This window comes from Hakea prostrata, chromosome 6 (assembly GCF_041222555.1).
Source record: "Hakea prostrata isolate BN-2017 chromosome 6, UWA_Hpros_2, whole genome shotgun sequence".
NCBI lineage: Eukaryota > Viridiplantae > Streptophyta > Magnoliopsida > Proteales > Proteaceae > Hakea > Hakea prostrata.
In genome coordinates this window covers 19,255,485-19,280,255 of record NC_142605.1, presented here as the reverse complement: position 1 = coordinate 19,280,255, position 24,771 = coordinate 19,255,485, and the positions used below count along the sequence as shown (strand labels likewise).

Genomic DNA, 24,771 nt, shown 5'->3' with positions numbered 1-24,771 from the left:
AAACCACACAAATGATATCGTTTATGGTTCGGTTGATTATCATAAGACAAACCCATAAATTGAAATAGATTCATAGCCCCAAGAAGGATTGAAATTTGTTGCCGTACTCGAGAGAGGTTCTAGATGTGGATTTGGTTGTCCATGTACGTTCATGGAGTAAATTTTAATTTATTCTAATCTGTGATGGGAAGAAGCCGAAGCTTGAAATCAAAGATTCGAGAAGAGAAACCCTAGATTTTCTAATTAAGTGATCTAATGTACAACTCCTCAAATTGAATTCAATTTTCTAGACCATGAAATGCATCATTCAGATTTCCAAAGAAAAACCCTAATTAACCTCTAGATCTAGAGATGATCTCTATCGGGAAATGTGAAGACTTTTAGCCAGTAATGCTCACATGGTTAACTATGTAAAGCACTGTTATTAGACTTGTAAATGGATCAGATTCACATCGGATACACCAGTATTCGAATCCGAATCTGATTAAAAAAATCACTATCCGAATCCGGCAGTAATTTAGAGAAAGCATCTGAATTTGAATCCGGAACTTTATCGAATATCCGATAATAATCCGATCCGATAAACTATCTGATTATTGATTGGTGATTGTCATTTTTTTTCTTCGATTTACAATTTTCGGTTACCGATTACCGGTATCCGAATCCGATTATCAGTCTTTTTTTTGTGAAAAATGTACTCTAACCGGATAATTTTTTATTTCCGATTATCGGTTTTCGATCCGATTATCATCCATTTTCAGAGAAAAATATATTGAATACTTTACTCTATCTGGATGATTTTTTATCTAGATATTATCCGATCCGATAAGCAATTATCCGAATCTGAATCTGGTTGCTTAACGGATGGATACGGATATTTTCCAGTAAGAAAATTTTCAAATACGAACACCCTTAATACGAATGCAAATTCGGATGTGGATTTCGACTATCCATTTAAAGTCTAACTGTTATACTGAATTTGATCTGAGTCTCCTTCATCTTAAAACTTAATTATGGAAATAAAAACAAGACCTTCCACACATACACATACGCGCAAAGCTAGACCACTCACCACAGGATTAAGAAAATAACCAACATGGTTTAAGGAGAATGATGTTTTCACTCCATCCAAAGAAAATGATGTTTGACCTAAAAAATAAAAAAATTCAAGGAAAATAATGCGGTTCTAAAATTGAACAAAAACTGATTTACTGAGAACTATAAATTTTAGAGCAAATTCTTCCACAGCCATTTTTTTTTTGGGTAAGCACTAAATCCCATTTTATAATTCAAAACGCATAGTTAGCTATTTTACCAAAAGAAGAAGAAGTACATAGCTATAGTTCCGTTACAATGGATTGTAGTGTAATCGTAAAGACTAATATACCCTTACGTATAAAAAGGGTAAGGGTGTAAATGTTTAAAGCATTTATTTTAGGATGTTGGAGCAATTTCGTCTAAAATTTAAGTCTAACACTCTTGTACACTGGCTACGATTTTTTTTTAATTATTAAATATATAGACACATCAAATATTCCTCTCTGAAATTGATTTTGCCATCTAAAAAAATAATTAATTTTGTGCATTCATTTGGCAGCTAGCTCCTTCTCTTTGTTTTCGTCTATCATTCAAATTTTTCGGGGGATATTGTAATCGGTTCACGATGTTTACACCATAAGAGATCCATATTACATTACTAGCAATAATATGATATTGACATCCTCATTATATTATACATTATCTTAAACATATAATAAATTATTTTAATCAATATTAATTAATTCTATTCACATCAAAACCACCAAAAAAATTATGCCCAATCCTTCTTAATTTGACTTTGGCTTTGAATTGACAACAAGATGGAGCCATTTTTGATAGATTATATCATATGCTTCCAAGAATATTTTTTCTATGTTTTTTCTAATGCATTGAGACATTTACTTGGACAACTAATCTAACATATTACATAGTTTCTTTTAAGATGTTATTATTAGGGTCGGAAGAGGATTAGGTGTGTGTCGCTTTAAGCGCAAATAAACAAAAAAATAAGATCCGGAGGATTATTCTCCAACACTTTGTGTAATTTTTCCTGATTGAATGATCTCTTACAATCGTCCATCAGGCCTTGTGGGTCCTACAATATATCAATTATTTCAAATTAACCTGGCATGAGCAATAGTAGCCCGAATACGAGAATTGGACCGGAACCAAAATTTAAAAATCTAACCAATCTTGATTGTGTTGAAATTGGTAGCTTTATACTATAGGAAGCATTGAACCAATGACCTTTTCACTAAGAGGTAAAAATTATTACTCATTACCGATAAACCGAACCGGAATCAATCCATCCAAGAGATCCCTTTACGATATAAATTCATAAATGTGGGCCACGTTTGATGAGATGGCCTTTTGAAGGCCCATTAGGTGTCAGCAGTTAAAAGTTTGAACAAGATGCCATGGGCCCAGTCAACTGTACAAATACACTATTTTAAATTAAATAAAATTCTGATTAAGGGAAATAAGATCCGAAAGCACAAGCATCTTTCCTGTTGGAAATTTCAAGGGGAATGTGATTCAGATTCCAAGTTGCACTCTCCCCGCCAAAAAAAACCTGCAAATCATATATTCTTCTTCTTTTCTTTATTTTATTTATTTATTTATTTTTGGGTAAACCTATTCATTACGAAACACAAGACAAAGGATAATTCGAATTACAAATCTTGACAAGCCAAATAGTTGAAAGAGGCTAGTCGGTCCTACTCGGTAAAGAGAATGTCTTTTTGGCTATGGAATCAGCTACTATTAGTTTCCCTAGGAGAATACAACACCTTACAGTCCAAGAATTTAGAGGCAAGATACTTAATATCCCGGACTATTGGATCACTATATCTAGGGACTTCTCTCACCCTAAATAAGGCATTCGCCAATCCTTGGTAGTCCACTATTGCTATCACCCGCTCCAACCCTTCCCCAAAGCAATGAAGGAGACCTTCGCTAAGAGCAAGAGCCTCCCCAAGGAGCACTTCATTGAAAAGATGTTGGGATGGAGATTGCTGCTAGTGGGATGCCTTTAGCAAATCATATATTCATTTGTCAATGATTTGGGGGGTGATCCTTCTTTTAATCATATTTTGGTAATTAGGCCAAGTCTTACGATTGACTCACCAATTACCGAATCGAAACCTTCAAAAAAATCTTTCTTTGTCATTATGACTGTGCTTTTTGAGCTCGAAGACAATACTTCTTTTGTTTTCTTTTGGGTAATTTTCATTTTCATTTGGACCTTTTGAGCACTGTTTGTTTGCTAAATTTGAAGTGGGGTGGGGAAAAGTAAAATTTTCCATGAAATTTCAAAGTATGGTTTATTTAGTTTAATGGGGGTGGGAAAGTTGGCAGATAGAATGAAGCTTAAGGTTGTTTGGCAATGCTCTTTTGAATCTGATTCTTGTGCTTATGGCCATTTTGGGCACAAAACTAGGTAAGATCTTGTTTGGTAAAGTGTGTCGAAGGATGTGTGCTGCTTCAGAAAAATGGGTAGAAGCGGGGGCATGAACCGGGTGTTTTGGCACACTTTAGATGGTGCCCAAGAAGCTCCAAATTGAAGCTTCTTAGGCATAGGCACAAATCTTGTGAGAAATGCGGGGCACACTTGGGCTAAAATGCTTGCCAAGACAGTAGCTAAGGGAATCAATGTAAATTCACTTCATCAACACAAATGCCCTCACTCTCTCAAACTTCTCTAACGGTTCCATCACAAAGATTATCGTTGATGACATCGCTAACGAGAAGAGATAAAGTCTAGTCGATATTTGCAAAATTGATGTCAACAATGAAGGAGGTCTCGGCCGTGAAGAGATGGATGCTCTCGTCACGACTATTAACCCAAATGTCAAGTTCAGCTCGAAACGGATCACTGCCATTCTCGATGAAGTTTTCAAAACTTATTCCGATTTCATCGAAAATCGTTATACTGGGTCTCTCCTTTGACGGCCTTCTTTGCACTAATAATGATGGCGCCGACGACGTTGATAGGGATTATCTAGCCCTCTTCTTCCTCTAATTAGGTCACTATCCCAATTGGAAATCCCTTCTTGTTCCACTTCTTCTTCGATGATTGGTTAGCAAATTTATGCTGATGTAGCATGCTAATTTTTCCACCCTATCCTTTTTTAAGGTCCCACTAAATAGATGAGATTATATGGAAAAGTGTGGAAAACAACAACAATCCACTTTTACAAACAAAAAGTGAGCCCAGCCCCGAGGTTTGACTCAAGTCATTTTTAACCCAAAAAATGTTACAACTTGCATCTACCTCCTCTGTAGTATTGAAAAAGACTAATTAAGGTATGATTATTAGTTTTATGACCAAGACACCATTCCAGCTTTTATTTACTTCAACTAGTAGCTCAAGATTACCTTAACCAATTGAACTCGAACCAATTAGTTCAATACTTCAATGTGGTTTAACAGATCAAACCCATTAAGTCCCTCATCTTCTTTGTTCTCTGATACGAACCTTGATCCGGATAATGGAGACTCAGGCGACAACAACACAGATGGAGGGGACCAACAACCACATTGCTACGGCTACAACAGGGCCGGGCTAGGCCGAGCTTTTGCAATCTCAAGCCCAACCCTATATGTTATAATTTGAGCCCATTCTGCCCTGACCCTAGTTCAGGGCCAAGGATTATTGTCCCTATCCCTAAGCCCTACAGGGCCAAGCCAAGCCCATTTCCGCCCTGATTGGCCCTAATTAGGCCTGGTCAAGATGGGTTAGCCCTGATTGGCCCTGTCCCTGGCCCTAATTGACCTTGTCCCTAGCCTTAATTGGTCCTATCCTTGGACCTAAAATATCAAATGTAAATTCATTAAAAAACATAAAAGTATCACAAGTAAACTAAAAATAAAATTCATAAAAATATAAGATGATTCAAGCTCTTACAAAATGATCAAATAGTCAATAAGTTGATAGTGTTGCCTTAAACATGAATAAATTCACACTCCATAATTCTATATTGAGCTCTGAAAGTCTCCCATTGCTTTGGTGATGGAAATTGAAAATCTCTCTCATTACCTTGGTGATGGAAATTGAAAACCTCTCTAATTGATATCCTTATTCAACAAAAAAAATCATATTCAAAACCTTGTTAACAAGTAAATCAACGATAATTTAGTAATGGTATTCTTTTTATAGTTAAAGAAAATGATATTTTAATTACAAACACAACTATCTGTCCTTAATAAGTTTTTCTGAAATATTATATTGGAGGCAAAAGAAAGATGTCAATATTCATGATGAGAAGTTGGGGTATAGATTTGTTTGATATTAATTCTCTACATACTAGAATTTATTATTTATAATATATTATCTAACCTTAGTCCAAAAAAAAAAAATCAATGTTTCTTTAAACTAAAAATGACTTAATTCAAAAAATAAACATTATCTTAAAAAATAATATAAAAAGTGAACTCATAGTCTAATATGATTAAAATGACTGAAGGTCAAAATCGACACTTATAGTTATATCAATGTTAATATGAAGATTACGGTAAAAATCTAGTAAATGATCAAGGTCAAATTAACATTAAGACTAGAGCCAAAATTAGGGACAAAATCAGATGGATGCATACTACAGTGATAATGAGGATATAATATATTTTTATTAATTTTCTACAAAACATGATCATGTTTTTTAAATTTGACACGTGTCAAGTATTCACCCATGTGGATTAAAATTAATTCCTCTCCATATGGGTGGAGGGTCCAAACTCAAATCAGGGCCAAAATCATAGGCTTAGATCAGGACCAAGATCATGGCCAAAATCATGGGCTTAGACCAGGGCCAAGATCAAGGCCAGAATTAGAGCCAAAATCAAGGCCAGAATTAGGGCTAGAATCAGGGCCAGTATCAAGGCCAGAATTAAGGTCAGAATCAAGGCTAGTATCAGGGCCAGTATCAGGGTAGTATCAAGGCCAGAATCAGGACCAGAATCAGGGCCAGAATTAGAGCCAGTATCAGGGCCAATATCAGGACCAAAATCAAGGCTAAAATCAAGGCTAAGATAAGGGCCAATATCATGGCCAGAATCAGGGCCAAAATCAGGGATGGGCTAGGCAAGCCAGAGAATAATCCCAGGCCCGCCCTTGGCCCTAGTTCATGGCTAGAATATTTTGGCCCTAACCCCCCCTTAGGGCCAAAATCTTTAGCCCAAGCCCTATTCTGGCTTAAGGCGGCTTAGGGCGGGTCAGGGCCGTCAAGGCCAAACTTGCACCCCTACACGTCGCTCATCACACGTGATAAAACGTCCAGGTTTTTTTGATAATTATCAAACCTAGGTGTACATTAGCCCCTCACAGATTGTTAAGTAATGGACGACAGTGATTGGTTGGGTAATAAACAGTAGAGATTCAATTAATGTTCCTTGTAATACAAGATACCCTATATACTTGCAAAGGGATCAGAAATACAGATAATGAATTAAGAACCTTCTCCCCCCCCCCTTAAACTTCGTATGCTCTGTTTCCCTTTCGTCAAAATTCCCTTCCTCATCTCTCCGTCTAAGTGTGATAGTATCGTTTGGTTCGACCTGCTGGATACCATGGCCAAGAGTACTCGAGCTCGACAAAACGATGAGACTTTTCGCCCACTAACAGCGGCCACCAACACACAAGCATAACATATCACTTCCCTGCAAGATGTTATCATAGAGCAACGTAGCACATTAGTAGAGATTATGGTCAAATTAACAACCATAAATTCATGAAGGAGTAATAGCCATCACACGATACTCGTGGAATATTGGGAACGCTAGTGCCGATAGCGTCTGCTACTTCAAATTTGAGTGGAACAATTCAAACTTGCACCGTTCGTTTGGATTTCCCCAGATTTGATGGCCACAACCCTTCTAGTTGGATCTTTTCATCGGAACTGCTCTTTGAATATCATCTCACCCTGGATTATCAATGATTGATGCTATCCTCATTCCACATGGAAGGTAAGGCATTGCAGTGGTTTCAATGGATGAAACAATCTAAATTAGTTTTGAATTGGGCAACATTCACTCGTGCCCTGGAGGTTTGATTTGGACTGATGGAGTTCGAAGATCCTCAGGCGTTTCTTGGCAAATTACCCAGCAAACTACCGTAGCAAAATACCAAGCTCAGTATGAGGCTCTAGTGAATTGGGTGGAAGGGATCCCAACCTCATTTCTAGTAAGTAATTTAGTTTTGGGACTAAAATCAGAACTCCGAAATGAAGTAAAGGTGTTCATACTTGTAGATATGTTACAGGAAGTACGTTAACAAGGTTGTACAAACAGAAATTGATGAAACAGAAACGACGATTTGTTCCTACTATTCCTCTTAACTCCCGATCACTTGCGTTTAGTGATGCCTCAAATGGTGGAACTAAGCCAACCCTCCTACCCTAGGCTAACCAGACTTTACCAAGAAGAAGACTCATGGTGGTTGAACAACATTGACAAGAACAAGGGTTATGTTTTGATTGTGAAGAGCGACTCGTTCTGGGACACCAATGTAAGAATCGTCAGTTATTATTGCTGGAATTTGAAGAAGAAGAAGGAAACATGGGAGAAAATTTGTCTATCGTATCAAATGGAGAACCAACATCAATGACTAAAACTTCACCACTGGCCCTTCCTATCATTCTCTTACCGGAGTTACTTCACCAACAACGATCCAATTTACTGACGTTGTCACTAGCTAGTGTTCACAAATTTTGTTAGATGGGGGTAGTACCCATAACTTCCTACAGAGTCACATGGTGAAGCAATTGAATATAACGGTGGAGCCAGCTTCAAGCGTGAAGGTAATGGTGGGAGATGGCAATAAGCTTACCTGTGAAGGGCTGGTACGTAATTTGCCCATTACTATTCAGGATTATTCCACATATATTGATGTTTTCAGCCTTCTTTTGTGTGGGGCTGACTTAGTGTTGGGTGTGCAATGGTTAGAGTCTTTGGGCCCAATAGTGTCTGACTACCAAAAAAGAGTCTAGTTTGAACATGGGCCTACCACCATTATGTTATTGGGTGATGGGCCACAAGAACCAAAATTACTTATGTACCAACGTTTTAAATGACTACTCAAAGGTGGGACTAAGCTCACCCTATACCAACTTGAAATAATGCAAACAAAGAGCACGGAACTCAAGCCTGTGCACTTTGATATAGCCTATTTATTAGCTGAATTTAGTTCTATTTTCCAAAAGCCAGTGGGCCTTCCACTACCATGAGCTCAAGACCATACAATTCATTTGTTACCTGATGCTAGCCCGGTAAATGGAAGGCCTTGTAGATAACCATATTTTCAAAAAAATGAAATTGAAAGGTAGGTTGCAGACATGCTTACCACTGGAATCATACACCCAAGTCAGAGTCCCTTTTCTTCTCCAGTCTTATTAGTCAAAAGAAAGAGATGGGACATGGCATTTCTGTGTTGATTATAGAACTCTAAATACAGTCACTGTTAAAGACAGGTTTCCTATTCCAACTATAGATGAATTATTTGATGAGCTACATGGAGCCCATTATTTCTCTAAGCTGGACGTAAGGTCAGGTTACCACCAAATACAAGTGAATTTCAAGGACATGCCAAAAACTGCATTCCGAACTCATGAAGGGCATTATGAGTTTATGGTCATGCCCTTCGGTTTGACAAATGCGCCGTCAACGTTTCAATCTATGATGAATACAATATTCAAACCATTCTTACACAGATTTGTGCTAGTATTTTTTTTTAATGATTTATTGATTTATAGCTCAACATCTTAACTCACTTACAACACTTGAGGAAGGTACTTGAGGTGATGCGAAAACAAAAATTGTTTGCTAAACTTTCTAAGTGTGCATTCAAACAAGGGAGTGTAGATTACCTTGGGCATGTTGTCTCTTCATAAGGCTTGGAAGTGGATAAATCAAAAGTGGAGGCAATAATGGCATGGCCCAAGCCCATTACTTTGAAAGGGCTACATCGGTTCCTTGGGCTCACACGATATTATAGGCAATTTATTGCTAATTATGCTCGAGTAGCAGCCCCACTCACCAATTTGCTGAAGAAAGGGGCTTTTGTTTGGACATCCGAAGCGTAAGTGGCCTTTGATAGCCTCAAGCAACTACTCACTAACACCCTAGTGTTGGCTGTCCCCAATTCAGTAAGTCTTTACTGTAGAGACACACGCTTCTGGGTTAGGGGTGGGGGCAGTCATAATGCAAACAGGTCACCCAATTGCTTATTTCAGCAAGAAGCTTTCCACTAAACTACAGTCTGACTCCACTTATGTGCGGGAAATGTTTGTTATTACTTAGGCAGTGGGACGTTGGCGTCAATACTTGTTGGGGCGAAAATTCTATATACTCACTGACCAATGTAGCTTGAGGGAGTTACCGGCCCAGATGATTCAAACACTGAACAAATGAAGTGGCTAACAAAACTCTTGGGATATGTCTTTGAGATTCGTTTCAAACCGGGGCATGAAAATGGAGTTGCTAATGCCCTGTCAAGGGCCCATAAGCCCACTATGTTAAACTTGGCCCAGCTAGTTGCATCCGAACCATCCTATCCGGAATTCAACCCACCTTGCTGAACCGGACACTCTTATCTCAACCAGTTTGAGACTTCTTACTTGAACTACTTCAAGCAACTAAGGCCTCATCTGAATTGCAACGCATTCACTCGGCCTTGCTCGCCAACGACGTCTCTACTTCTGGGTATACCACTTCTAATGGGCTTCTATTATTGGAGAATCGCCTAGTAATTCTAGCATCTATGCAAGGCAAATTTCTACAAGAATTTCACACCTCGCCTCAAGGAGGCATGTGGGTTATCTTTGGACTTACAAGCACATAGCAGCTAATTTGTATTGACAAGGAATGCGTTCAAATGTGAAGAAATTTGTGGCTGCTTGTTCAATGTGTCAATAGGTAAAACCTACTCATACTAAACATGCAGGTTTATTTTAGCCATTACCAATGCCTGATTTGGTTTGGGGGGACCTCACTATGAATTTCATTACAAGTTTACCACTTAGCTTTGGCAAATCCATAATAATGGTCGTGGTGGATTGCCTGAGTAAATATGCCCATTTTGTGGCATTACTGCCAGATTTCTCCAGTCATCGCATTGCCACTTCATTTCTCACTGAGATTGTTCACCTACATGGACTGCCACGCTCATCGTCAATGATCGCGATCCCATCTTCATGAGCTCCTTCTGGAAAGAACTCCACCACCTCCAAGGATCACAACTCTCCATGAGTACTGCCTATCACCCTCAAATGGATGGCCAAATCGAGGTTTTAAATCGATGTCTCAAAACTTACCTCCGCATGAGGTGCCTACCAATTGGATCAAATACTTGCCGTGGGCTGAGTACTAGTATAATACAACATTCCACTCATCCATTGGGACCACACAATTTCAAATCCTATATGGCCGGCCACCATTAATGATTGTTCACTACTTGCTAGGTACTTGTACAGTTGTACTAATGCCATCGTCGATCAAGATCTGCATGAAAGGGATATTGATACCCTCCTCAAGCAAAATTTGCAACGCACCCAATCTCACATGAAATCTGAGGCTAATACTCATCGCAGCGATCCGGAGCACCAAGTCAACAATTGGGTATGGGTGAAAATCCAACCATACCGCCAAACCTCCTTGGTTAAACGGCTGCATCCCAAGCTTTCAAAAAGGTTTTTTTGGTCCGTATCAGATCTTGAAGCATGTGAGAAATTTGGCTTACCATCTCGCTCTTCTGCCAGGGATACAAATCCACAACGTCTTTCACATCTCTCTGCTAAAACCCTATGTGGGATTGCCTCTAACTGCTTCTTTAGACCCGTTTCCCCTCATTCTGGCCAGAGATCCATCTCCACTGGTTATCATCCAATAGCATATCGTCCGTCGCTGCAATTAAAAATTCCTCCAGGTTCTTGTGCAATGGGAGGGTCTTCTACCAAAGGATGCTACTTGGGAGGATTTTCAGGTCTTGCGTCGCCAGTTTCCCCATTTGAACCTTGAGGACAAGGTTCTTTCCCCAAGCGATGGTATTGATACGAACCTTGATCTGGATAATGGAGACTCAGGTGATAGCAGCACAGATGGAGGGGACCAACAACCACGTCGCTCATCACGTGTGATAAAACGGCCAGGTTTTCTTGATAATTATCAAACCTAGGCGTACATTAGCCCCTTACATATGGTTAAAGTAATGGACGACAATGATTGGTTGGGTAATGAACTGTAGAGATTCAATTAATGTTCCTTGTAATAAAAAATACCCTATAGAGTTGCAAAGGGATTTGAAATATGGATAATGAAATAAGAACTTCTTCCTCCTTAAACTTCGTCTGCTCTGTTTCCCTTTTGTCCAAATCCCTTTCTTATCTCTCCCTCTGAGTGTGATCGTATCATTCTCCCCTTCCATGTTACGATCTTAAACCTCCAGTCTCTGCATAACCAGCTGGGTAAGGATTCCAATCTTGTAGCATTTGAAAATTTGATGCTTTTAATCAATAGACGGATCAAAAAGAAGAAAGCAAAAACGAAAGACCACCAGAAGAACGACCACTAAGTTTGTCTGATTCGATTTTTTTATCACTCATTTTTGAAAAACCTTTTTAGCAATTTAACTAACTAAAACGTATTAGGGCATATCACGTATGCATTTGTGGAAGTCAAGTAGATTGAACATGGAGAAGTCCCTCTGGAAAGACAAAATAATACTAAAATTAATACCAAACAACACATCACATTAAACAAAATTATGCGCAATAAATCTGAATTAATTGTAGAGAAGACATTCTTGGAATTCTTTTCATCAAGGTATGGCAATGGGTGTCGTTCCTGCAATTTATGGTTCACTAAGGTATGACAATGGGTGAGATTCCTGCAATTTATAGACTCAGGATGCGTTTGGTAACGATCTTTACTGTGAACGACGTTCTTTGCGAGAATCATTTTCTAGCGTTTTTATCAAATAATGGTGGTTTGAGCACAATTTTAACTGTTTGGTAAAATCTGTGCTAAGAACATTTGAGGTGATGGAGATTTAACAAGAATAATGATAATAATAATAATAATAAGGCAAAAAAGCGTGAGAAGTTACAGTGAATGAAGCTTGAATTGAATGTCCATCTTGGACATAATTTTGACGAGCTTTTTGTTTTTGAGAATAACGAAACAAGTTAAAGTTATTTTACGAAAAGCCTTATCAGACAAGTGTTTCCTTGGCCCATTACCAAACGCGCCCTTATTCTCCAACCAGGGGTGGACCTGCAGTGGGGCCGGGGGTCATGCCCCCCCCCCCTCCGGATTTTTTAAAATTTGTAATAAATTCCTTAATTTTTCTGATTTTTTTATACTAATTTCTTTATTTTTCTTCATCTTTCTCTCTTCCCACATGTGAAATGTCACCATTTGCCCTCCCAAATATTGAGAACAATTTTTAAAGGTAATACAATGGGTATAAATGTCATTCCTAATTAAAAACTAGTTCCTCAATACAAAAGAAATTCTCTATTTATTCTCCCCTCTCTTCTCTCTCATGTTTTCTTCTTATTTATTCTCTTATCTTTTTATAAATGTGGGTTAATGGAAATTTTTGAAAAAATATCTTATTAGGTATTCAAAATGTCATTCCTAATTAAAAACTAACTCCTCAATCCCTATTTATTCTCTCATCTCTCATATTCTCTTCCTATTTATTGTCTTCCCTTTCTATAAGTGTGGGTTAAGGAAAAATTGGAAAAAAAATCTTCTCCATAAGTAGGTACTCTTTCTCTTTCTCAATTTATTTATCGTTTCTATTTTTTTTTATTTGATTTTATACTGTTTGTTTCTTTATTTCTTCTGCAATTTTTGTTATTTGATTTTATATTTTGAATAAAATGTCTATAGTTAGTAAGGTAAAATTACCATTGGTTTGCATCTCTTGGCAAAGAAAATTTTTGTTTGCATATAAATTTCTAGGGTTTGAATTCATTTTTTTTTTCTTTCTTTAATTTATCTATATTTTGTCCAAAAAATTATTATTATCAATAATTTACCTATTTTTTTAAATGTACAGGCCCTACAAAATAAGCATTAGTGCTTCCCAACGGAAAGGTTATCTAGACTTTTATTCATTGACCAAAAAAAAAAATCTGGATTTTTATTCTTCGGCTCCCCCCACCAACTTTTGAATCTTGGGGTCCGCCCCTCCCCCACTTTTGAATCTTGGGGTCCACCCCTCCCCCACCCACTTTTGAATCTTGGGTCCGCCCCTGTCTCCAACAACTCTTTCCAATTTTCCTCTCCCCACAACCTCCTTTTTTTAAAAAAAAAATTTATAAGGATATTCAATTAATTTAATATAAGTCAAAGGGTGGTTTGGGAATTTAAAAAAATAATAAATTAGTGGCATCATTATTCATTAGACTAATGTGTCAAATGAAAGTCCAACTTTGAGGTATCTTTTCTTTTTAAAATATAGATATAAATGCGTTTTTTTTATTATTTCTTTCGTTTCTTTCTTTTTTGATAAAATGGGTGTAAATGTTTAAAGCATATATTCTAGGATGCTGAAGCAATTTCATCTAAATTTTAAATGTAAGACTCTTGTGCACTAGCTACAATCCTTTTAAATTGTTTTTAAATATATAGATACATCAAAGATTCCTCTTTGAAGTTGATTTTGCCATTTAAAAAAACAATTTGGTGCATTCATTTGGCAGCTAGCTCTCGCTCTTTGTTTTTATCGATCATTCAATATTTTAGGATAACATTCTTATTGGTTCACAGTGTTTACACCAGAAGAGATCTGAATTATATTATACATTATCTTAAATATGTAATAAATTGTTTTAATCAATATTAATTAATTCTAATCACATCATAACCACCAAAAAATTATGCCATATCCTCCTTAATTTGGCTTTGGCCTTGAATGACAACAGATGGAGCCAATTTTTGGATGATTTATATATCATATGCTTCCAAGAGCATCTTTTCTGTGGTTTTTCAAATAACTCATTACATAGTTTTCTTAAGATTGCACCCAACAATGACATTCCAGCTTTTAATAAGCTCTGAGGAGGATCAGCTGAGTGTAGAGCAAGCATAAGTTAAGATTAGATCCAAAGGATTATTCTCCTACACTTATATAATTTTTCCTCATTGCATGGTCTATAGCTTACTCTTTTTTTTATGTTCTTAGGGTCCATCAGGTCTTGTGGGCCCCACAACAAATCAATTATTCCAAATTAACCCTGCACAAGCAATGGTTGCCCTTGGATCGAAACCAAAACTTTTCTGCTGGGTTGGTTTTAGACTTGGGTTTTATGACAGCTCAAACATCAAGCTTGATTGTGTCCAAATTGAACCAATCTTTGAAAAATCCGGTTGAAACCGATCCCAAATTGATCTAACCTAACAGGAAACCTAAGGGCGTAAATCGGTACGGTACCAACTTTGAATACCAAAAACCAGAATCGTACCTTACCGAATTTACACAGTACGGTACAGTTTTGGTATTTGCAAAAATGGTTCAATACGGTTTCGGTATTAAATCGGTGCGGGAAAACAGTTTAAACGCAATATCTAGTACAGTACAATTGTGGTACGAACAAACCCATGCTACTTTTATTATTAGTTCATTAAAATCCTAATGAAATTGCAATCAAACAATCGATAGAATCTAATATTAATAGAGACAAACAAGTAAATCTAGTTAACAGAAACAAAACAACTAAATCTAAGAAGATGAGCGAAGGACAAAACTAAAAATTGAAATAAGGAATTGGGAATTGGGAATAAGGTAAATGTAAAGTGTAATTGTAAAATTACATTTTATATCTTTTAATTTGGTATGATACCAATTCGGTACATACCGACAATATGAGTACCTAAAACTAGAACCATACCGAAGAAATTTTGTTTCAATATGGTACTTTGAACGGTGCGGTACGGTATGGTTGAAACGACGTGGTTCGGTACGGCTAAACGGTTTTGGTATGCAATTGACACCCTTAAGGAAACCAACAAAGACTATTTTTATTTTTCCGCACCGTAAACTGTATTAATAAAAGAAATTGATACAAAACCATATTGAATCAAACCAATGCAACCTTATTGGCTTGTCTGGGAATTGGTAGCTTTATATTTGGGGGTAGGGATTGTTATGCATACCACAGGAGCATCGAACCCATGATCTCTTCTCTAAAAGGTAGTTTCATTACTCATTACTGAGTAAGCAACCCAGTGGCCTTGTTGGATTGGTTTTGGACAAATTTATTTCACACGCCAAAACCGATGGACCGATCCGAAATCAATCTTCCCAATAGATCGGTCGGTTGACGATGTAAATTCATACATGTGGGCCACGTTTGATGAGATGGGCTTTTAAAGGCCCAATAGGAGTCACTGCAGCATTTGACTTGTAACAGTTATAAAATTTTGCACAAGATGCCATGGACCCAGTCAAATGCACAAATACACTATTTTTATTTTAGAGAATAATAAAGTTCTGAAAAAGAAAAATAAGATCAGAAAGCACAAGCATCTTTCCTGTTGGAAATCACAGGGGGGAATGTGATTCAGATTCCAAGTTTCACTCTCTCCGCCAAAAAACCTGCAAATCATATATTCATTTGCTAGAGGTTTGGTGGGAGATCTCTCCTTTCTATCAGGTTTTGGTAATTCGGCCGAGTCTTAGAATTGACTCGCCGGTTACCGAATCTAAACCTTCTTAAAAATCTTTCTCTGTCGCTTCCTCATCTGTCTTCTCCTCCTCCCATTCCAGATTTTAGATTTTTAGTCCATAAATCTTGGGCTTTTCCTTGTATTTTCTATCTGGTTCCCTCTTCCAACTGGGCAACCATGAGTTACTCAGTTGTGCAGGTAATGCATTCTGAAATAAAATTGAACGTCTTTGCGGAAAACTCCATCAGGTTTTATTGATTTGGATATCTTTTTCTATGCATTTCCGATTTTGTTAGGGTTTCTCTAAGTCTCTGGCTATGACTGTGCTTTCTGAGATCGGGGACAAGACTTTTTTTGCTGCTGCGGTAAGAATATATTTTTTTTTTTTGGGTGGTTATTGCAGATGCGTAATGGCTTGTTTCTTAATACTTTTGTTGCTCTTTTTTTTTTTAAATAAAATAAAAATTGATATGAACTCTCTTATGATTTTTGCTAAGCCTCTCTTGAAAGGGGTAGTGAAACTGTGACATATGCAGGAAACTGCATTGAAATTTACCAAGTTGATTGCTGAAATGATTTGGGTTTGTTTTAGACTTGGATCCAACTACTACTGTTTTCTATTTACAGTTTGTGCATTCGTCATCTTACATGTTAGCATATGTACATAACGGAACAGCATGAAATTTGGAGTGGTTTGGTTACTGGGGATCAGTAATCTTCTTCAAGTTACAAATTTTATTTCTTCAGCTCTTTGTTTTCCTTGATAAGAAAGAATTAAACAAGGAGGACTTTTTTCACTGTATTAATTTTGGCGTGGTGAAGGAGGGAAATATAAGGTTTAGATTGCATTTAAATGTTGGGGAAAACATTAGTGGAGTTTGGTTAGGTCACTTGAATAAAGGACAGGTTGTGAGGAAGTTGCTCCAAATATTCTGAAATATCCAGAAGCAGTTTCATATTTAAAAGACAAGAAACATAATAAAGTAACCTAGACAGTACTCTATATATTACATAATTTCACCATGACCATGTAAGACCAACGTCCCTACTGTTTCAAGACAACCCTATTTGGCATATGCGTATGAGTTGCTTTCAGAGACTGTCATGATGTTTCTGAAGGGGAAAAAAACCATTACTGGGTTGTTTAGATTACCATGATATTGCCTTATTTTATTAATCTATCTATCTTTTTTTTTCTCTTTAATTTTTTTTTTTTGGGGGGGGGGGGGTGGTGTTGCAGCTACCGTTCAAGATGAAAGTCTCGGGAATTAATTTCTTTTCATCAAAATAAATGTATAAAGCCACAAAAGAAAGGAAAACTTTGTGATATTTTGAAGTTCAACCTTTGATCTGATTATAATATAGAAAGAAACAAATACTTGTTTCCCTGTCTGGATATAAAGAGTTCTTTTTTAATTTTTTTATAGATGCAATTTTAGCAGTAATGCTGTTACTTTTAAGATACTTTTTTGACTTGAGATTGCTTTTATCTGCATCAATGAAGGAGGTCAAGATTATTGGAGCTTCTAATCCAAGTTGCATGCATAAGCTTGAATTTGTATATATATATATATATATATATATCTGTGTGTGTGTGTGTGTGTGTTTGTTGGGTAAAATGTATTTATTCATTTGACTAACAACTTGAGGCATCTTCTAAGATCTTGGCTATGCGTCATCCAAGAAGGCTTGTCTTATCAGGGTGCCTTGGAGCTTTGACAGTGAGTTTGTTTCGTGCATCTTCTCCTGTGGATTTGGTTTATATTTTTCTGTAGCTTCTATTTCTTTGCATTCTTGTGACCACAGAAACTGAAATTGTAGGTGATGACAATTTTTTCAGTAGTTGTTGGCTGGGCTGCCCCAAATTTGGTAAGATATTTCCCCCAGATGCTTTAAACTTTTAGTCATGCTCATGTGAAACAATTGATTTCTAGGGTTTCCTACTTACACCCAAAGATGGAATCTAATTTTAATTTTGTAGAGAGGTTTGATAAAGTTTCGACTTATAGATTAATATAGAGAAACCACGAACTATATCCAGTTCTTACAAAGTTGAAAGAGCGGAGAGAGGAAATTGCTGATTCATGACAGATTCAACTTGTATATCAATTGTGGCTAGCATTCTTTACTATCCAAATAGACTCTTGGACAAGACTAATACTAACAACCAAATAACAAGGAAACTCAAAGTTTAGTGGTGGAGTTTAGTGACACTTCCCCTATCATGATTAGCAACTAGTCCTAGTAGGAGTTTAGTGGATCTTAACACTCCCTGATGCAGATGAGTCAACTAAATGGCATGTTTTATTGGAAATAAGCTTTGGGTGTGGTATATAGGTGTTGGGCTTTGATCCCATAGTTTTTTTATCACCCTCTTTTAATGTTCAATTCCTTCTTTTCCCCCTCCCTTATGAACTGGAGTAAATTACATTAGACTAGAATGTGTTCATACATATTGATCTTGGGAGATTAACAAGATTTTGTTTCCTGTTGTTCATTCAAGATCATATTAGATGCTAGGAACCCAGCAACCTGTGGATTATAACAAAAAGAAACATGTTGCAGCATGGGCACTATTGACACCAAAAGAGGGAGAACATAGTAGGAACAAGGCTTAGATGGGGTGGGAAGCAGTAGAGACCCCATTCCACAAAGTCTGAAGCCACACATTCCGGTTGAAGGTCCAAGGATGGACCTTCTGTACACCCTGATATAAAGCATCCGCCATTACTTCAACATGGTGATGAGAGGCTGAGTGTCCATGACCAACAAAAAGGAGCTGTCCCTTATGTACAAAACAAAAAGACTGCACGCTAGTGTCGTGAGCACACGTTACGTTTCCTACAATACATATAGTAGTATTAGGAAAATCTGCCCAATTAACAGTTGATAAAGGAGTAGAAACAGTAGGACAAATTAAGGGTTGGGATGGCAGAGAAGGTTGCAACCTTGCTACCTGCATAACCCTTGAAGTGAAGTCACAAATATGACGCAAAAGCTTAGAGAATGATACATTTTTATGTGAAAACAAATGCAGGTTTCTAAATTGCCAAATTGAATTGCCAATCCTATTGTTCACTTTAATGGGCCTAAAATATGAGCAGAAAAAGGAAAATGAGATTTACTTGGTTAATTTAGTTTGAGTCCTGTTTTATGTCGATTTGTTTTCACTTTTTATGCTGCCTTATTTATCTTGTGACTGAGTATGTTTTTGAGTCTTTTACATATGTTTGCCAAGGGCTACAGCAGTGTGCACATTTGAGTAATGGTGCTGTAAGTAAAAAATAATGAAAAATATAGCTTTGTGAGGGTGTGTAATGAGAATCAATTGGTAAGAGATACAATTGCTCTATGAGAGATTATGATGAGAATCTATTGGTGGGAGATCAGAATACAGTAAGAAGCCGTGGGTGGGAGGCTCGAGTCGAGAAGGTTTGAAGTTTCCTGTAAATCTGAGGTCTAGGGATTCTCTTCTATCTAGTCTTGTGTTTCAGTAGACTGTCATGCTTACTCTGTGGGTTGTCATTGTTCTTTACTAAAATCTTCTGTCTTTTTGTTAACAAAAAATAAAAAATAATATAAATAAAATAAAATTGTCTCCCTCCTATAATGAATGGATATTGTTCTCCATTCTAGTTTTTGAATTCGGACAGATCCTCCTCTTAGCTTCTTGAATTTCTTCGTGGGTTTTCTCTTTCCTTACGGACACTAGGGTCTCCTTCTGTATAACCCTGCCTGCATAATCTTTTGATGATGCCCTATTTATAATGTACAGCAAACCATTTGTATTCTTGCACTGTGGGGTTGCCATCTTAATTTACATGAATTGTGAAAGAAGTATTTTCATCTGAGACTGAAATGCTAAGCATGTAAAAGGTCCTGATCTCAATGTAGGACAGGGATACTTAAATGTGACATATAGTCAGTCACCTAGGGCATGTGTCTGATTGGAGTAGTTTATGACAAGATTGCTACTTCTTTCTTTTGTTTCTTTTCTTTGGTCTTTTAAACTTTCTCTGGTCTTTATTCTTGTGTGTGCTTTCAATGCTGAAATATCACTATGTATGTGCAGATTTCTCGCAAATGGACTCATCACATAACTAACCGTCTTGTTTATTGGATTTGGGCTTTGGTCTTTATGGGAAGGTTTCACTGAAGAAGGGTAGCAGCATATTTACTTTTCCACGTTTCTTATATTTCCTTTATTTGGTCTTGTTTTCTTTCATTTTTTCCTTTTTATATATTTCCATTCTTGTTATTTTTAATGAGGGCTTATAATGTTTCAATTGACAGGGAATCAGAAGAATTGTCTGAAGTTGAAGCAAAATTGGTTAGCATTTTTATTTTATGATTTATTCAGTCACTTCAGTTCATTCTAACTTACACTTCTTGAGATGATTAGGATGCTGATTGGAAGGTGAATTCTGGAAAAGCAAAAGCTGGTCCAAAGGTGATCCGATAATATAGCTGTAGCTAATGAATTCTAGCTCTTTTGCTTGTCCTAGTTTGAATAAATATTATGATCTATGGCTCATCTCATCATGTCGTTCTGTCATACATATGAAATCATTTTTGCAGGTGTAGAAAATGGGTGATCTGTTAATCAGTCTACGTCTCTTTCTATTGTTGGTACCTAATATTAAATTTGGAAAAAAAGGAAGAGAGAGTGTAACAAATGCAAGCAATACTGGGAACTGGGACATTGGGTGAATGTGTGATTTCCAAAACCTTGTTTCCTTGGCCTAATAAATTCAAGAGATGACTTCTCTGATGCTTAGTCACACTGTCAAGATATCTGGTAGCCCTCAACCAAGTACACACAAAAATCTGCCAAGAACTGATTGATTGGCTCTAGCCTTTTTACCATACAGCTTGCCACTGCAGGCACACACAACCATGTTAGATGTGATAAGGTCTACCCAGTGTGCACACCCATCGTACAGAAGATGCATTTCTTATATCCGGAGGCAATTCATTTGGCTTATCATATATGCCAAGTGCATTTCTCTTTTGATTGCTAGGATGACTCAGCAGCGTGTATACCCTTATTTATTATATTTATATTTAGCAGGATCACCTAACCCTGATTTACCCAACACAAAACTAGAAGATGCTGCAGCTCATTACGGGTAACTTGAACTACCGAGGAGATTTAACCCCTTGTGTTCGGTACCTGCTGAACCCCCAATCACAATTAGCTGTGGGTCCCATTTACAGGCTTGCTGCAACATGCAAATCCCTCTTGATACAATACAGCTATTCATAAAACTATTTCATAAAATGGGATCCAGAAGGGGGGGTTACCAATGTCAATGGCTAACCTTCAGAGATGCTATACATTGAATGTCTTCAATTAATGTCGATATACAGCCCAAAATGGGTGCCTAATATTTATATGTTGAACATGTGCTGACCGTGCGAGCCTTCCAAGTTACCAGTGAGCTCCTCATCACATTGATTCCAATCAGAAGTGGAACCCTTAAATTGACCTTTTTTGCCTTCATTCTAAGTTTTGAGGGATGGATGTGATTCCCATCCATGAAATAGACATGTTATCCATCTTCATTGAAAGAAATTCTCAATTGTAAATTAACAAGAAGGAAATCAATTTGAAGTCTTTTCGGTAGCTTTTTACATGTCGATCCCATAGGATCAATTTCCACTTGTTATGGTTACAACATATGTCCTGTGGAATAACCCAACCTTTCTGTTCTTGTTCTAGGAGGATGAGAACTTGAAAAAGCAGAGAAGACCATTTCTTGCTCAATTTTTCTCACCAATATTTCTGAAGGTAGTCCATGGAATATCATTTGGTTGAATTGTTTCTGAAGTTAATGCATAGTGGTTAACCCATATTTTCATGCCTGTTCTGCAGGCCTTTTCCATTACTTTCTTTGGTGAATGGGGTGACAAGAGCCAGGTAAGGCAAGCAGCAGGAAGTTGCATGTGCCTGACTATATTTGCTAATTCTCACATGTTATCCGTAATCTGAATGAGTATTTCTAATTTTCAGCTAGCTACAATTGGTTTGGCTGCAGATGAAAACCCATTAGGCGTTGTCCTTGGTGGTATCATGTACGTCTTACCTTTCCTCTTACCTACAACTAAATAAATATGTGCATGGATGATTGATGTCCCCATACTTATGTATCAAAATGATTAGTGTGGTCATTTTGCATCATGAGGAACTAAATTGCTCATGCTTGGCATGTTTATGTGAAAAGATATTAAAATTTAGGGGTGAGGGGGGGGAAGAAGAAAAAAGTATCTTGGTTACATATGAATTTCTTGTTTGGCACGTGATGATAGCCAAAATATGTCCTTGTTGCTCATCATCACTCTTTCCATTGCCACACTTTTGGACTGTTGAGTTGAATAATTTTCGTTAATGCACCCTGCACAACATTAGAAGTCCTACATTTTATTGTATCATCCATTGAAAGTGTCCAACCATTTGACAACCCTGATTTATGACCATGACTTTAACCATTTGATTTAGATAGTGTTTCTGTCTTCTCCACGGAGGATTATTGAATCTGTTTATAATTATTTCTAGCCTGATGTTGCGAGTCAGAGAGCTGATCATGGAATTATTGCCACAGTAGAGAATATGTTTTGATATTGTGCCACCGTTATGCAAGTAGGTGATTTAAGGCTCCATATTAATGAGCATTGGTTTGTCTTTTTTTTTTTTTTTTACAGTGGACAAGCATTGTGTACTACAGCAGCTGTTCTTGGGGGTAAAAGCTTGGCAACTTCAATATCCGAAAAGATGGTGATTGTTCTTCCACGCATCTCCATTCTCGAACCATATACTATATGTCAATGTTTGAATATTTAGTTGTAAATTATCGCCAAATTTCTGCAGGTTGCTCTCTCAGGTGGAGTTCTTTTCCTTGTCTTTGGTATCCAGTCGTTTCTATCACCTGCTGAGTCATGATGTTCGCAGATCTGATAACTGTGAGTTTGTATTTCTCAATTCTTCCATACATGTTAAGATAGGAAACAGTCATTCACCCTGTTTCAACAGTTCTAGCGTTGGTGGCTCACTTAGATGGGCTTCTATCTTTCTTCAACAAAATTAATTGTCTTGTGTATCCTATTCTTCTGCAATTTCCCAAACCCATTGTCAGGTTAGATAAATAAATATTTGTTCTAGTGAAATGAAAGGGTTAATAAGATCAGTTGTTTTCACCTCCTGCTGAATTGACCTTCTCCATTTCCATTTCTACGTGATTACTTCTCCTTGCTTTGTAAATAATAGGATTTTGCTGCCGTTGTGTAGACAGTCAAGGTGGGAGCATTGCTGCAGGAAAAAGAATGGAGAAGCTCTTGAAACTTCTCCCAATCCTCTGGTTGCATCACTTAATGTTCATTAAAAAGAATTTAACCTATTCAAAGCCAAAGGCAAAAACGTTTGAGAGCAATAATATTTTTGTATGGGTTCAACTTCAAGAGTTTTTATGCTGTGGACACTGTTAAGGTGAGGAAAGATGAATTATAGCTTTTAATGGATCTCTTCTTGCCTCGCGTATCTCTGCATTTTTTTGGAACTCAAGTGAGCATTGTGGATGCCTCTGTATTTACATTATAACAGCTACCTAGGATTTTTTTTTTTTTTTTTTTTTTGATGCCATTTTTCTTGTCAAACGAAGGGAATTTCCATAGTCTTTACATGCTTTTGTGACCAGGAAGTCTTCATATGGATAAAATCTACGTGTTGTTAGATGGCTAAGATTGATCTTGTGACTTATGGGGCAACGAATCCATGAATATAGAATTGTACCATGAATCAAATACCAAATCTTATATTTAGTTCCAGAATTGTTATTGTGGAAGGTCTAAGTGCAGATGCTTCCTACTGCTTGAGGCACCAGGTGTAGCCGTGTTGGGGGATTTTTATCAGCTCCAGTTTCATCTAGAGCTGGTGGTGCTTGATGGGTGCTTCATCATTGAGATATTTTTCTACTAAGAAATCATGGAGACATTTCATATTGTTGGGATTTTGGTAAATCCAAACTCTGATTTGATTTTCACTTTTCTATTGAGGGATTTTCTTAAGCTTGAGAATCAACTCCTCTTCTTTGTCACTCCATCTTTATTCAATCTATCCAAAATGCAAGAAGAACAAGATGAAGCACCCATCACGCACTTAGGTGATCATTGTCCTTCAATGGTTATGCTGGCGGTGGTGGTGGTGGTGGTGAGGCTGGTTTTGGCAGAGCCAAAGAGGGGAGATAGCAGCCGTGTGAGGAGAGAAAACAGTCCCAAGGTATGAGAGGAAAGTGGTTAAGGATTAGAAAAATGTTAAGACTCTTAGATAAGAATAAGACATGTGTCAATCATCCAATGGTGCACATGATGAAATTGGAGCATATTGAAACGGAGCTAATAAAAATCCCATATCATCAAACCAGACACAAGAATTGGGGGTTTATAGGCCCAGGAAATGAGGGTGTTTTCTTTTCTTTTTTTTGGGGCAAAAGCATGCTCCCTTGCCATTGAGAAACGCCAACGGTAACGTGCATGAGAGCATCATCAGTGATGAAGTTTTCAATTACTTAGTAAATATAGATCAATTGCGTAAAATCTTTATGTTTGTAATTTTGTGTAATATCAATTTTATACTTGGGGCTTACATAGCACTATTCATAAGTAGAATATATACTCAATTTCCCCACAATCACCACCCCATTCTCAACCAAGCTGAATGACAATCATTTTAACTTTATTAGGGTTCTAAAGATTTTTTTTTTTTGGAGGTTCTTCTTATCTCTTGTGCACTTAAAGAGACTTTGGCCGTTTTAAAGACATGAATTGGATAAATCATCTTTCGAAATTACGTATATTTTTATTTACAGATTACACTAAATACCTTTGGGAGAGGTACTGATAATAATAAAGCAAACATTGATTTTTCTATGTTGTCAACTCTAGAGAGAGATTAATCTTCAAAAGAAAAATGGTGTCAGAAAATATAACTCCATTTCAATGAAAATTCTTTTGATAGGTTAAAAAAAAGGGAAAATATACAAACTTTTTATATAATGAGAATGGGAGTATGAT

At 37.1% G+C, this 24,771-nt stretch overlaps 1 protein-coding gene across 1 annotated transcript; it reads left to right on the top strand.

Moving 5' to 3' along the window:
* Nucleotides 1-15,528: 15,528 nt before the first annotated feature.
* On the top strand, nt 15,529-23,239 carry LOC149012465 (GDT1-like protein 5). The gene is given in 14 exon segments (XM_089158918.1): nt 15,529-15,903; nt 16,002-16,070; nt 17,367-17,426; nt 17,527-17,574; nt 19,778-19,807; nt 19,809-19,867; nt 19,999-20,035; nt 20,108-20,155; nt 21,428-21,496; nt 21,581-21,625; nt 21,719-21,780; nt 22,408-22,480; nt 22,574-22,665; nt 22,970-23,239. Coding segments are annotated over 13 exon segments (693 nt in total). The 5' UTR covers nt 15,529-15,882; the 3' UTR covers nt 22,646-22,665; nt 22,970-23,239.
* The last annotated feature ends 1,532 nt before the right edge of the window (nt 23,240-24,771 follow it).